Genomic DNA, 15,611 nt, shown 5'->3' with positions numbered 1-15,611 from the left:
CTTAATACATTCTAGGTCCCTTCCTCCTGTAGCTGGAGATGCACTCGTATTCACTCCAATTCTTCTTGCCAGTGCATGTGAGGGCATTTCAGGGGGTCAGATAGAGGGGTGTGGCTCCCCTACTCATCTCCATTGCTGGAGAACATAGCTAAGCATTTATGTCTTATCTGAGATCTCTGAGGACTTTGTTGGCATGTCTGAGATCTATGGTATTTCTGAGATCTCTGAGGACAGTACTTGACATGCAGGAGGTGCTCTATTAATACTGATCCATTTCACTGCGTGCAAAGGACAGTGTCAAGCAGGATGCTGAGGGAGAGTGCTGACTCCTCCCATCTCTCCCAGGGGGAGCTCTTTGCCCCAAGGAGCTGTCCATCAACTCTGTGCTGAAACTTCACCAAACAGATCAAACTCTTCCCCCAGGGCCAGCAAATCTGAAGTCCTTACTCCACCCTGCCCTCCATCCTTCCCTCTCCTCTTTACAGACAACAAGAGGCGAAAACCAGGGCACAGAGTGGTGGAGCGGTTATATCCTCAAACTCTGGAGATCCGGCAGTGACAATGAGGAATTCTGGAAGATGAGGATGATGATAGTAAGGCCTGTGTGACCGGGCTTGCATGCGTGTGAAACTGAAGTGTCTGTATATCGTGTGGCAGGGTGGATGGCTTGTAGGAGTCCTCCACCAATACTGGCAATTATCATGACCATTCTCAAAATCATCACTCTCATTGTTTGGGCTCCAGAAGCAGACCCTGAGACAAGGACCTGAGTGTTTTATCTGAGAGGGACCCAGGAGACACCAGTAGGGGTGGGGTAGTGTAATAACATGATCATAGTGAGCAGCCAGGCTGGCATCCTGCTGGGGAGCACTGGGAGCTCACTTCACAGTTACCCCATGGAGGGGAAGGAGGCTGGGGCATATAGACACCAGCGAGTACCAGTCATTGGTCGACGACTGCCGGCCCAAGGTGTCAACTCCCCAGCTCTTCCAGCTTGTCCTTTTTGGGTTGGGCAGGCTAAGGGGGCCATCGAGGGCCCTCGCACTGAGTCTCAGGCAGCGACAGTTCGAAGGCAGGTGCATGCTGGGCAGGGCATTGGCAGTGGCTGCCCCACCACCACTTCATCAACGGCTAAGGTCTTTTTCTTACTTTTTTTTTTTCTTTAAAATGACTTTAGAGCAGTTTTACATTCACGGCAAAATTGAGGAAAAGGTAGAGAGATTTCCCATGTACTCCCTGTCCCCATATATGCACAGCCTGTCCCCATCAGACGGGACATTTGTTACGACCGATGAACCTGCACGGACGCATCAACACCCAAGGTCCATGGTTTCCAACAGGGTTCACTCCTGCCCAATCGCAGGTTTGGATGGATGTATCATGCCGTTGTCTGACATTGTTTCAGGGCTCTGAAAATCCTGTGCTCGAGCTCCCTCCCCTTCGCCCCCGGAAACTACTCTTTTTTTCTGTCTCCATAGTTCTGTCTTTTCCAAGAATGTCATAGAATTGGAATCATACAGTATGTAGTTTTTCAGATTGGCTCTTTCATTTAGTGATACACATTTAAGTCTCCTCCATGGCTTGTCATGGCTGGGTAGCTCTTTTTTTTTTTTTTTTTTAAGCACTGAATAATATTCCATTGTGTGGATGGATCACAGTTTATTTATCTCTTCATCGAAAGAAGGACATTTTGGTTGCTTCCAAGTTTTGGCAATTAAGAATAGAGCTGCTATGGGGCACCCAGCTGGCTCAGAGCATGTGACTCTTGATCTCGGGGTTGTGAGCTTGAGCCCCACATTGTGTGTAGAGATTACTAAAAAATAAAATCTTTTTTTTTTTTTTAAAGATTTTATTTATTTATTTGACAGAGAGAGACACAGCGAGAGAGGAAACACAAAGCAGGGGGAGCGGGTGAGGGAGAAGCAGGCTTCCCGCAGAGCAGGGAGCCCAATGTGGGACTCGATCCCAGGACTCCGGGATCATGACCTGAGCCGAAGGCAAGACGCCCAACGACTGAGCCACCCAGGCACCCCCTAAAAAATAAAATCTTAAAAAAAAAAAAAAGAATAGAGCTGCTATAAACAGCTTTGTGCAGGTTTTTGCATGGATGACAGTTTTCAACTCCTTTGGGTAAATACGAAGGGGTGCTATTGCTGTCTCATATGGCAGGAGTATGTTTAGTCCTGTAAGAAACCTCCAGACTGTTCCAATGTGGTTGTGCCAGTTTGCGTTCCCACTGGCCATGAATGAGAGTTCTTGTTGCTCCACATCCCGAGTTTTCTGGATTTCTTCCTCTTCCTCTCCTCCTCTTCCCCCCTCCTCCTCTTTGGTCACTGCTAAGGTTTTAAAATGCCATTCTCCTGGGCTCTCGTGGTCTGTGCTCACCTCTTCCATAGTGCTCACGAGTTCATTAGATCAGTCGTTCCATCACAAAGTCACTAGCTGATTCAAGTCATTTGCTCATGTGTGTACTCGCCCATTTATTCTCCCACACTCACCAAAACTGCTGACCCGCGACTTACTGTGTGTCAGGCAGGCTATTAAAGGATCTCTTCAGGGCTGTGAGCTCCTCAGGGACAGGCCCTTGGCCTGACTCATGTCACCACACCAGGTGCCAGGCACAGCTCCCAGCACTGAGCAGGGCTCAGTATGTGTTTAACTAACCTGGACACACATTAGAGGAAACGGTCTCCTTTTATTTTTCTTTCTTTCCAAACTGAACACCCCAGAAAGATCCAGGCTTGGTGGGGACTAGACAGTTGCTCGACTGAGATTTCAAAGACCTTTCCCATGAAAACAGGTCTTCCTGAAAACGAATCCTGGGCTCCCTGGGAGTTTGCGGGTAGGAAATGCGTGCAAATGCTCATTCTCCTGCTGAATTCAGAGGCAGTAGATGGAGGAGCTTTGCCAGAAGGTACCAACCTCGCATCAGCTCCAGGGAGCAGCTCCTGAGTTGGATTCACCAGGGTTCTGGTCCCAGACCGATTGCTGCTCCACAGCTGTGTGACGCTGGGCCTGTCACCGACCCTCTCTGACCTCAGCTTTCTAAAGGATGGATTCTAGCTTCTCCTTGCTGGTTGCTGAGAGAACTGAATGTGACAGCTGGTGCACATAGCATGGGAAATCAATACTGGCTCCCCGAAGGCCCCCACCCTCCTTATGAGGGCCACCGGCTCAAAGCTGCGTGCGTTGAAACACCCTGCATTTGCCTCTGTGACCCCAGGGAGACACAGCCCACCTCCCATGCCACTTCCCTGTGTGTCGCTGAGGCCTGACGTCTGCTGTGCTAGCCCTGAGCGGGGCTGCCCGTGCTCTAGGCTGTCCTCAAGTCTGTGATACAGTACAGTAAGCTGAGCTGGTGGTCCTGCGTGAGCAAATAGAGGCCGCTGGGGTCTGCAGTGCTTAGAGGCTGCACTGGAAACCGCCCAGCTGCTCCACCCAGCATGCTGCTCATAGGCTGTGGGACCCCTGGGGCCCCTCCTCCTCTCTGACTCTTGGTTTCCTTGCCCATAGGTCAGGGTCAGCCCAGCGAGGAGCTCTGATGATTGGGTTTCAGCCTGATTTCCTCAGCACCTCCCTTGACTGGTTGTCACAACTGGGAGGAGGGAGACGCTCCCAGCATTGAGTGGGTGGAGGCCAGGGATGCTGCAGAACATCACAGTGCACAGAACGGCCCCACAACAAAGGCCATCGAGCCCAAAATGTCAACAGTGCTGAGGTTGAGAAACCCGCTCTAGTACAACTCCTCCAGGGTGACGAGTGAAACCCAGAAAGGCCCACATCACCCAGTGGGTGTTAACCCATTTCAGCTTCTCCGAGCCTCCGCGTCTTCATCTGAGAAGTGGGGGTAAGAATCACAGTGGGGTTGTGGAGAGGTTTAGGAGAAAAACCCTGCAAAGCGTCCTGCCCAGGGCTGTACAAACAGCTGGAAGATTAGGAGTGGGAGGACCCCGTCCCCACCTCTGGAGTTTAGTTCTGACTCTTCCCCGAGGGGCCGCCCGCTGTCTGGAACATCCAGGTGTGCGTTGTCGTGGAAACCTTTCAGATGGCGTATCAAGAGCTTGACTGATTTTTTTTCGTCCTCAAAATAACCCATGCTGTCAGTCAAGTAACACTCAGGCACAGTGGTTAGGCAAGTGAGATTGTTTAGCCTTCATTAACTGCTGAGCAAGGCGCCTGCTTGGGGAGCTTCCACCCCCCACGACAGGCAGTTAATAGCAATGCAACAGTGAATAATTAATAATAGTGATGATGACGGTGATGGCTGCCGGACACAGCCCGCCCCCTCCTCCCATGCCCACCAGCTTCTGTGCCAGATGCTTCACATGCACACCAAGTACCACCTTGAGTGTGAGCACAGTACTGTGCCCATTTTACAGACACTGATGCTGAGGCTCGCAGGGGTGAGTGTTGGGGCTGGTCTGAGCCCATTTCAGATGCCAGGTGCCATGCTCTAACCACCGAACTTCACTGCCTCTCAGGAGCCTCCAGTGGAAGGGGGTGTGGGGACAAGGCTCAGTTCCTTTTATCTGTGGCCCCAGCATCCAAACGGTTAGCTCCAGGCTCTCTTCTTGGTGAGCTCTCAAGCTGGAAACACTACCACCTGCCCCTGAAGCCCGTCTCTGAGCATGGCCCTTCCTGATCCAGGCATCCCTGCCCCAAAGAAGGGCTCCTGCCTGGCTCCAGTATCTGTTGCTTCGTAAAGCCTGAGGCAGAATCAAGATCTCAGCCGTGGCACGCCTAACCCTTCAGTCTATCGTGGTACAGCACAGCCTCCAATCCACACCATTCCTGCTTGCCTTCAGACAAACAATCCCTACTCCGGGCAGGAGACAATAGAAAGAATGCTGGCTACAGAGTCAGACCGACCTGGGCGGAGACCCCACCCTCGTTACTTCCTGGTCCTGTGGCCTCAGCCTACGTATGCTTTTTAAGCCTCAGCTTACTGGGCAGCTCTCAGAGCCAACGTGCCACTGTATAACATATAGCAGGTTAGTTAGGGTCCCCTGAGAGTCACTGGGGACCCACGCTTTGGGGTAGCTGCCAGTGGCTAAGGGGACTGTCGACTGCCCTGGGTTCCCTGGGGCATTTCCTGCGGTCAATTCATGAGGCTGGAGCGCCACCTCGTGGCGAGGGTCCTCCATCGAGCCAGGCCCCGAGGTGAAGCGCCCAATGAGGCCGATCCCCTCAAGCCTTGCAACCTGGGGGAGGAGAAAAATGACCTCCAGACTGCTTGGGCGACGTGAAGCCAAGAACAAGCTCCACACCTGTCTTTACTGTTGGCTAGCCCCCAATAAGGAGGCTTGAAAGCTCTGGGCTTCTCTTCATTCATTCACTCATCCGTTCCTTCTGCCTTCCCTGCCCTCATGGATGCTCACCTAGGCCCCAGATGCCTTTGCTTTTCTTCATAGCCCTCAACAACCCTGGCGAGGTTATAAGGCTTAAACCACTAAATGTAATTCTTTTAAAAGTGATAGCACGCATCAGTCTTATGTAATTCACAAATGAGGGACAATGCAGGATGACAAAGCTGGTTCAAAAGAGAACACGAGAAACAGGGATGTTTACAGTATGTAGGAAAAACAACAAGATGAAATCGCCATATTAGACACAAATTTGGTTAAGGTCCCACGGGGCCAAACTGCTGTTCCTCTTGGGGCAATTTTCCTACTGGACAGAAAAGAAAGTCATCATGTGGTTTCAGTTTTTACAGAACTGCAAAATGCTTGCGCCCTGAGCAGTCGGGTACACAAATGCGCTCTTGCAAATGCTGCAGCGTGCAGTCACTTTTGGCCTTACTTCTGGTTTTGGGATCATTGTACTTTACACGACCTGATGCATGCTATGTATTTATGTTTTTTGCCTGTTGCCTCATCTAGTATTGGACTCCATGAGGGCACGGATGTGAGATGTCTTGCTCCCTGCTTTCTCCCAGGCACCCAGTCAACATCTAGCATATGGACAAATATTTGCAGAATGACGGGGTGTGTCAGACTTGGGTTTGCATGACGCCAGTCCTGTCCCCATGAAGCTCACCATCTGTGAGGGAGGCATGCGGGGAAACACAACCATTACACCAAGTTTTAAAAGGGTCATATCACAGAAGGCTCAGGGGCTGTGGACACCTGGGGAAGGCTTTCTGGAAGAAGAAAATGAGAGAGGCTGGGTGAGAGGGGTCTCAGAGGGTGGGGGGGTTGCTAAGAGTGTGGTGCATTCTGGGAGGAAGGAATTCAGTGTGACGGACAGGATGGGGCTGGAAAGGTAGGCAGAGGCCAGACCTTGAGGGCCTAGTGGGCTCTGCAAAGGGGTCTGGGTTTTAAGCAAAGACCTCTCATGGCAGCTGTCTGCAGTAGAGCCTTGACATTCATGACCGATACCCCACCTGAGAAGCAAGTCTCCGAATTCACTCGGATGTAGATGTTCACAGCAGGAAGATTTTCCATTATATTTACATGCTGAAGAATAAGTGTTTTCAAGGGTCTCACACATCTGCTCCAAGTATCCTTCTACTCAATCTGCCCTTGGTGGAGGGGGTGGCGGGGGGCCTTCATAAACTTCCAAAGACAGATCACCCAAGTCAGAAATCTGGGTGTCACCCAGAGCCCCTCTTCTTCCTGTACCTGCCCCTCCACTTCTACCCTTTCTATTCCTCCCATCAATGAGGAAATCACATGACCGAGTGCCAGACTGGGCTGACAAGAATGAGGGCCTGTGTGGGGACAGAGATCAGGGCCATCCCCAAGGGTCAAGGGCACTTTTCACTACTCAAGCCCATTAACCTCTAAAGTACCACAGCCCTTGCTGGTTCCAACAGAGGGCTGAAATGCACAAAACTATCAGATTGATATCAGTCTGTTGGTAGACAGGCTATAACATCACTTAGTAGTTCACAGATTTAAAAGCCACCAGTTGGCCGCCCAGTATTGCTGGGCAGAATCACTAACCGATGTTGGGTAAGCAGATCCTTGCTGACACCTGCCTTGGGACACTGCATGGAGCTGTCACGTGACAAGCAGCACCACCTGGAAGGTCTCCCTGGTTTGAGCTGGGTCCGGGGTTGAAACTCCTGGTCTTTCCAATGTCGGTGGCACTGCTGTCTGCTGGGCAGGTGCACTGGCCGAGTGGCAGGGGTGGGTTCCAACTGGCAGTCCTTCCCAAGACACAGGGGGCTGCAACCTAACTAAGTGAAAAGTCCATTCACTTAGTTTTCTAGGAGCATGCAGGACAGGAAACACAGCATGCACAGGTGTCATCCCCCTGGGAGGACCATGCACACAGCTTTTTTGCTCCTGTACCCATGGAGGGCATGTGTGGCTGCTGTGGCTGAGGGCCAAGACGTGTGTAGGTCACTTTGACACAGAGATGGCAAGCTGGGTCTCCTAGTGACGTTCCACATCAGAGACATGTAAGGCCAAGGTCTGCCTGTCAACTTACAGCTCCCCAAGTCCAGGCCATTCCACGCATAAGGGTTCACTGCAAACGGGCAGGCACCATGGTCTTCACTCTATGAAGAACTTGGTCTCTAAGGTTGCTTCCCCAGGAATCACGTCTCCTGCTGCCGGCAGCCCACGGGTTGTCTTGTTGCAGTTGGGGTTGGCGGTGTGTAGGATGGCTTGCTTATTCCTCTGAGGGCCTTTTAGGTCCCCAAGGTGACTCTCGTGTGTAATGCGGAGCCTGAATTTTTTTTTTTTAAAGATTTTATTTATTTATTTATTTGAGAGAGAGAGAGAGAGAAACAGCATGAGAGGGGATAGGGTCAGAGGGAGAAGCAGGCTCCCCGCTGAGCCGGGGGCCCGATGCGGGACTCGATCCCAGGACTCCAGGATCATGACCTGAGCCGAAGGCAGTCGCTTAACCAACTGAGCCACCCAGGCGCCCTCGGAGCCTGAATTTAAGGCAGGCCTATTCCACATGACTTTTCTCATTTGCTCTTTGCCCAGCTACTACTGCAGGATACAGAAACAAGAGGGAGCACTTTATCTGCAGAGAGAAGTACAGATTGCTCACAAAGACTTCTCTAGCAGGTGACGACGCTAGGCCACAGTGTGCAAGCTGAAAATGCTCCCAAACCAAAAAACTGTATTAGGATAATACCTGCAATCTATTGAAAACTTCCCTGGCACATCTTATGTGGATTATCTAATATAATCTTCACAAAAACTCTGTGCAAAGACAGGAGTCTTACCATTTCACAGACGAGGAAACCGGAGGCTGAGAGAGGCTAGGCCACTTGTCCCAGGTTGTCTGGCTGGCCTGGGGCAGAGCCAGGATTAGAAGCTGGTCTGCCCAGCCCGAGTTTGTGCTCTTAACCAGGAATGACGTGTCCCAGCCCCGCTGCTCATGGTGATTGCTGGACCAGCAGCGCCAGCACCCCCTGGCGGCTGGTTACGTTCCAGCATGAAGCCCCACCAGGAGGACCTGAGTCAGAATCTGCATTTTGGCAAAACCCCAGGTGACTTGGGTGCACAGTAATTTGAGAAATGATGGGGGCCACAGTATCACTGTTGGTTTACTAAATCTTTCCTGAAAAGTCTTGGACAACCAAGTCCCCTCCTTGAGCCGTATATTCTCTGATATTCTCTGAAAACGTTATAATGTGTAAAAAAAAAAAAAAAAAAAGTGCAATGGTCTATCTAGGTTAATTCCCTAGCAGAACATCTCGATGGTTTGATGATTCGGAAATATTGCTGCCAAACAAGAACTTCTGGAGGCTCAAGCAAAGCCATAAAACACAGTGAGAAGGGGGCATTTCACCTCTGAGAAGCGAAAATTTGACAATGCTTTGAATTACAGTGGATCTGGATTAATTCCAGGTCCCACTTAGAGGAAGCTTTCAGGCCGAGTGCTTTAGACATGAAAGCACTCACCCTAATGCGCCAGGTGAAAGGCACGACGACTCTACTGCTTGGTGCCAATTACATTTATGGGCTTGTCCCCAGGAGTGCCAGGAAAATGTCAGTTAGTGCTGACACATCACCAGCTGGGGGCTCCGTCTCATGGGGCTCTGTTTCCAGGACTTGTTATTAATATACCCCGTTGTGATCTGCAACTCTGTTCAATGATGGCAAGTCTATAAGGGATGGTTTTGTGTAGGAACCTCGGAAAACGGGAAGAGCTCAAAGGCTACACTTCTCGAACCCCTTGCTGTGCACAAATCACCAGGGTCTTGCCCAAGAGCAGATTCTGAGTCAGGTCTGGGCCGAGGCTGCTGCTGCTGGAGGGCCGGGAAACTTGCTGTGGGAAAGGGATCAGGGGAGCATGGGCTCCGAGCCCGTCTGTGATGTCAGGCGGGTGGCCCAACTGCTCTGAAGTTCACGTTCCTCGTTTGTAAAATGGGGGTTGCTTCTGCTCCCTAGGGTCTTTGGAAGATTTAGAGATGATGTGTGTGGATCTTCTTCCCACTCCCAGAGGGGAGGGTGAGACTCCTTCTCTTGGGTCACCTTCTCTGCACGTTCAGCCGACACCCATTTTTCTTCCCTAAAGAAGCTACTGTTCTTCCTGATCCGGATTTCTCGACCTTGGCACTCCTGTACGTTACAGGATGTTTTAAACAGCACCCCTGGCCGGTAGCACCCTCTCCCTGAGTTGTGGCAAGCCAAAGCTTTCCAAACATGGCCCACCGTCCCCGGAGGCAGCAGTGCCTGACTGGGCAGCAGCCTCCCAGGCAACAGTTCCTATTCAGTGTCCGTTCAACAGTACGTGTTGACTATGTACTCTGGGCCAATGGCCTTCACAACTGTTAAGTGGGTGTAACCAGGCTGAAGTCCTAGGCGTTGGGAAGATGAAGTGAGTTAATCTGGTGTCCAGATGGAGCCAGAGAGGCAGAGATGCCAGGAGGGTTATCTGGACTGTGGGGGGCAGGCAGGGAGGGGAATACGCTGCCTGGTGCCGAGCATGCAGGAACAACAGGACTGGGGGGGCGGTTTGCGGGGAGGCCAAGGCAGCGGGAGGGCGGGACCTGAGCTGGGAAGGAAGAGGAGGGAGAAAGCAACAGGGAGGGGTTGAGATGGGAGGGGCGCAGAAAGAGACATGTGCATGTGATGCAACCAGAAAAGGGAGCCCAAGGGGAGGCGGGGAAGAAGCCTGGGCTCTGGGAGGAAATGCCACGAGGCAGATCATGGCATGCACGGGTCAGCCACACGCGACCAGGAAGAGCGCTCGTGTCTGTTCTCAGCTCATCTGATTTTGGTTATAAAGAGTTAAAACAGAAAATGAAGGCCTCTTTGCCGGCTCCTGCCACCTCCTCTGAATGGGCCCTGGCCAGAGGGACGGGGAAGGCAATGAGGCTTCTGTGCCTCATTCTGTGTAGTGTTATTACCGCAATTGTGGCGACCATCTTAAACACATCTGTAAGCACATAACACAGGGGAGCACTAAATGCTACCGGCTGGGCCCTGGGTCCCCCGCCCGCCAGGGAACCTGAAGTAATTGACTCAAGTGGAATCAAGCTAAGAACACCTACCCAACCTAGCCATAGCTCTTGAGACATCCTGGCACACATATGACAAGCCGGCAGCACGGACAACAGGCAACTAGATGGACTTCTAGCCCAGAGCAAGGACATTCTCTGGCTGCTGCTGGGAGGCAGCCACGGACTCCAGAAACACCCCTGGGGCATATAAAGTACGTCTGCCACATTTTAAAAATGATACAATCTCAAACACATTATTTTATGAGCTTTCCATTTTATTAGAAACGCATTCTAAGAACAGTCGAGAAGCCGTGCTTGTGGATGCGATGGATCACATTACTGGTTCCACAAAGATCTTCCAGAGCTCCTGCAGGAAACAGAGAAAGCAGATTCCTGAGGTTCACAAAGGAGACTTCACAACGTCAGAGAGGGAGTAATTAGCAAAGGAGAAGAGTCACCACGGGGCAGCATGCATGCTGCCGCAGGAGTAGGGAGCTGCTTCTGATTCTTCGTTGCTCTGGACTGTTCTTTCTGCCCCACTATGGAAGAAGAGCTGGATGGCTAAGTCCTGGCATTCATCCAAGACGCATCAGGATGCCACACAATCAAAATGGACCAGAAGAATGGCAGCAAGTCACAATTTTTCCATTTGGGGAGACCGTAAGTGCCGCATCCCATGACTGCTGAATTTCGTGAGGAGCTGATTTTCCTGGTCATGTGCTGCTCCTTCTGACACGGCAGGTGGAGAAGGTACAGATACACCAAGTTCTTAGTGGGGACTGAGTCCTCACTGGCAGTAGACCGTTTGCCGTCTACAGGGAGACGGGCGGGCAGGAAGGCGGCCCAGAGGCGGCGTAGCCGTGAACAGAGGCTGCTCCTCACACATGGCAACCACCCAAATCCAGTGCTGTGCTTGCTTGGGGAGCGTGCGAGGGAGAGCCCTCTGTTACCCCTCATCCTCCCCTCTCCTCCTCAGAACTAGGACTGGTCCCCACAGACCCACCACAGAAGGGGCGGTCACAGCCAAGGGGCAAAAAGAACAGAAGTCATTCATTCCAGACATTTGGACTTACAGCTCCTGGTACTTATAAGGGATTTTCAAGGGTAATTTTGTTTCTCAGATTTCCCCCTATGAGCTGGGTTTAAAAACCGCAATAGGAAGTGATGTGGCTGCAGGATTAAGGCCCAGCTCTGTCGCTGCCTGGTGGGGTGACTTACCTTGTCCCGGTATACACCAAGGCAGGGGAGAAAGGAGCTCAGCCTGGTACCTGGCCCGCGTGCCGTTACTAGTATGATTACTCAGAGGCCTAGTTTGATGGACCCACTGTGCCTGGCCAGAGGGCCACTGGTCATCAGCTAAGCCTGCCTAGTCTGAGAGGCCAGTGTATTTCCACGGTGAAGGTGTGGCCTCCAGGACTGGGGTTCCTACATCAAGAACGCCACCAAGTGCCCCCTCACTGCCTTCCTGTGTCACCAACCACCACCTGTGCTCGGCCCTACTTCCTCTGGAGTCTGAACTGCCCGCAGGGAGAGAACAGGCTCTCAAGTCCAAGGCGACGGTTGGCCTGCAGGCCCGCCTGCAGACACAGTGACCCCTAAGAAGGGGAGAGCCCACCACAGCCTTCGGCTGCTCGCACTCCTCCGCCCCGACAGCACAGGGTACGGGCCCGTGTCTGGAAGGCCCTGGGGTCAGCAGTGTCACACGCAGCAACGATGGCCCGCACGCGGTGGGGCCGCACCTACCAGCTGCTGGATGCGCTCATAGACAAGGAGCTGTGGGAAGGAGGCCTCCACCGGCTCCACCACGAAGCGCAGCCGGCCGTCCGCAAGCCTCTCCAGCCGCTGCAGCCAGGAGCGGAAGTGGTCGTAGGCTTCACACGTGACGTCCAGGTGTCTGAGTGTGAAGTTCAGCCTGCAAACAAGCAGCCGACACAGATGCCTCACCTTCCGGCTGCTCCCTGGCCTCACTCCCCACCAGCAGATTTTCACTGAGCGCCTACCGTGTACCAAGCACTGGGTGCACTTCCTTCCTGAATCTGCAGGAGAGCCCGGGAGGTGGACATATAGTCACTGCTTCCATTTTATAGACGTGGCAACTGAAGCTCAGGGAGGCGAAGTCAGGTGGCTAAGATACCACCACCCGAAAGACAGGCCCTGCCCTGAGCTACAAAGTGGAACAGGAGGTGGATGCTGACCACCACCCACTGGCCTCCCCTGCCTCCCCCAGCAAAGAATCTGCACACGATGTGCCCACAACCATATCTGCAGTGAGTGTATGAAGGGCAGGGCCTGAGAGCAGTGGGTGGGGAACCATCAGAGGGGCGACTTCAGAACACGTCCTCCCAAGTCCTCCCAGCCCCGCCACTCGGCCACCTCTACACCCTAACCTGCAACACGATTTATGCTGAAACAAATTCTTTGCCTTTTCCCCTTTTATTTCCCAGATCTTTTATTACGAGAAATTTCCGACAGTGTGATCAACTATCCCAGCTTCAACCACCGCCAGCTCATGGCCGCTGTGGCCTCTGCCTCCCGCACACCCAGACTGGATTATTAAAAAGCTAACGCCAGCCATCACAGTGTCTCCTCTGTAAATACAGCCACATGCATTTCGAAAAGATAAAGGATCATCTGCTTCTTTGTTTCACCTAAAACAAATATGATGATAATTCTTTAACATTCCAATATCCAGTCAGGACTCTCGAGGTTTCCCTCTGCCTATAAAATCAGCATCTAGGCGCGGTCCACATGCTGTCCTTGCTCACGTATGCCGTGAAGAAGCGCCTCAATATTATCCGTATGAACAACACAGCCGTGATCGCTTCCACAGGGCGAATTTCTAGATGCTGGACTGCTGGGTCAGTAAGTAGGGTCAGTTTCATCACTTTTTTTTTTTAAGATTTTATTTTTAAGTAATGTCTACATCCAATGTGGGGCTGAACTCACAACCCCAATATCAGGAATCACAAGCTCTACTGAGGCAGCCAAGTGCCCCGGTTTTATGGCTTTTGCTACATATTCCAAATTGCTTTCAGAAAAGTTGTGCCCTAGCAGAGAAATTGGAAAAAATGGTGTGAAGTGTCCAGTACTGTGTCCAAAACGGACACTCCCTCAATGGGAGCCCTAATGCTTCAGGATGTTCAAGTGCAAGCATCCTGGAGGGGCTCTGTCTGCATCGGGACATGGGGCCCTGAGGAGACAGAAGGCATCCTGGAGGGGACATTCAGAAAGAGTGGCCACGTGTCCCGGCTCTGGAGCACGGCTGCGTTCAAGTGCTCGTCTGCTCACAGACCAGCCATGACAGGTTCCCTGCTGCCCCTCAGCCTCTCTCTCCCCACCGGTGAGGCAAGGTGGGCTGGCCTGCGGATGACAGGAGGCCCCGCGTGTAAGGGGCGGCATGTGCTGGCACACGGCAGGTGCTCAGTGAGCGAGGGACAAGACGACGCTGATGAAAGTGCGCTTGGAAGGGGGCGCCTGGCTCTCGGGGGCGCAGAGCTCACCTCTTCTCCACAGACAGAATGGCCGTGCAGGCGTTTTTCAGTTTGTGAACGAGGCGGGACAGCGTTTTAAACAGAGCGTCGGTTAGGTCATCATCGTAAAACACTGCAGGGAAGGAAACAGGCGAGGGGAAAATGCAACCATTAGGGAGATCTGTCCCTCGGAGGAGCCCCGGACGCGATGCCGGGTCCCTGTGAATGTGCAACGGCAGCAGCTTGCACGCTGAAAACCACAGGCGGGTGCGGCGGGGCACCCGGGAGGCCGGGCAGGGCTCCGCAGGGGGGCCCGGGCGCCGCTGTGACCCAGACGTCTTACCTTCGGCTGCAAGCAGGATGGTGGTGTGGCTGTAGAGGTCGGAGACGTCCTCCTGCGACCAGCTGAAGGGGACCTCCGGGTCTGTGAAAGAAGAAAGGCCATGTTGCGCATGTTCCTCTCTCTGTGGGCCGGCTCTGAGGCTGAGTGAAGCTTCAGGAGAGGAAACAGAGCTGGGGCTAGCTCGGAACGGTGGGCACCGCCAGGCAGCTCTGAATCCTAGCGCCCCAGCTTCAAGGCCACGGCTGCCAACGCGGCTGCCTCCGCCACTGAGGGGCAGGCACTGCTGCCCCATGAACTTGCTGGGTGACGCTGAGAAAGGTGCTCCACCTCTCTGGGTTTCAATTCTGCACCAGAATGGGCATAGTAAGGCTGCCCTCAAGGACTGCTGGGGAGGGCAGGGGACCTAAGGTGCTAAGTGCTCGGTAGATGACCAAGTGTTTATATAAAGAGTGAGCAAGCATGCAGGTCTGAAATACCCTGTATAATAAACTTAGAAAACTCTCCCATGCAGTTGGCTCTGAAGCCACATGGCCGACACCCTGCCACGGACAGAGGACAGAGCCATGTTGGGGAGGCTGCCTCCCAGTCCTGGGCAGGTGCTTAACCCGGAGCGTCTGTCCTCACCTGTAACCTGGGGACTAATGTGCTTACTGTGCAGGGACACTACGAGTCTGAGTGACAGAGCAGGTAGAAGCGGCCAGCAACTGTCACTCATCAGCCGATGGAGCGGAGTGGCCGTGAGCTGAGGGACTGTGGCGACAGCCGGGACCCTCTGCTCAGCCCAGGACACAGGGCTGATGTCCTGGAGGTAGGACAAGGGGCCGTGCGTCTGCCGGGACGCGGGACAAGAAGATGCGCACCTGTGCACAGGTCGTCTCTGAGCCAGTCCAGTTCTTTGACCTTAACTACACCACCTGCAAAAGCAAAACCAAGCAGAATGTCCAAACTCAAAACAGAAAGAAGGCTAACCCTTCCCATTCTATGCCCAAATCCCTCCGTCCCCCCACCAACATCCTCTCCATGTCCCTCCTTCCCTGCAGCATTTTCTGAGCGCTAGGTCTCGGGTCTCGCACCGGACACAGGGAATGCAAAGGTTTAGAAGGTGTGTCCCTGTCCTCAGGCACCAGCAGCCCAGGAGAGGCTGGCTGGTCAGCGCGCACCGGCCAGGCCATGTGGTCAGGGCACTGCTGAGAGGATGTGCCAGGGGCCCAGGAGAGACCAGCTCTGGTGGCAGACGGCGGTGTCAGGGGAGGCTTCAAAGAGAACATGAGTCACACCTGCTCCTCCCTTCCAGCTCTTGACGACTGGGCATTCAACAAACAATGCGACGGGGCATCACACAGACAGGGCCCCGCCCCATGGAGCGCGTGGCCTAGTGGGGGGGGGG

The 15,611-nt window shown here is 53.1% G+C and overlaps 1 protein-coding gene across 1 annotated transcript in view; it reads right to left on the bottom strand.

Moving 5' to 3' along the window:
* Positions 1-10,665: 10,665 nt before the first annotated feature.
* METTL22 (methyltransferase 22, Kin17 lysine) overlaps positions 10,666-15,611 on the bottom strand; it is a 7,806-nt gene continuing 2,860 nt past the window's right edge. The window contains exons 2-6 of the mRNA XM_044915260.1: positions 15,085-15,138; positions 14,225-14,305; positions 13,912-14,014; positions 12,155-12,323; positions 10,666-10,778 (exon numbers count right to left, since the gene is read on the bottom strand). Coding sequence (XP_044771195.1) covers positions 10,743-10,778; positions 12,155-12,323; positions 13,912-14,014; positions 14,225-14,305; positions 15,085-15,138 — 443 coding nt within the window. The 3' untranslated portion in view covers positions 10,666-10,742. The remainder of the gene's footprint in view (positions 10,779-12,154; positions 12,324-13,911; positions 14,015-14,224; positions 14,306-15,084; positions 15,139-15,611) is intronic.

This window comes from Neomonachus schauinslandi, chromosome 5, assembly GCF_002201575.2.
Source record: "Neomonachus schauinslandi chromosome 5, ASM220157v2, whole genome shotgun sequence".
NCBI lineage: Eukaryota > Metazoa > Chordata > Mammalia > Carnivora > Phocidae > Neomonachus > Neomonachus schauinslandi.
This window is presented reverse-complemented; position numbering and strand designations above follow the sequence as displayed.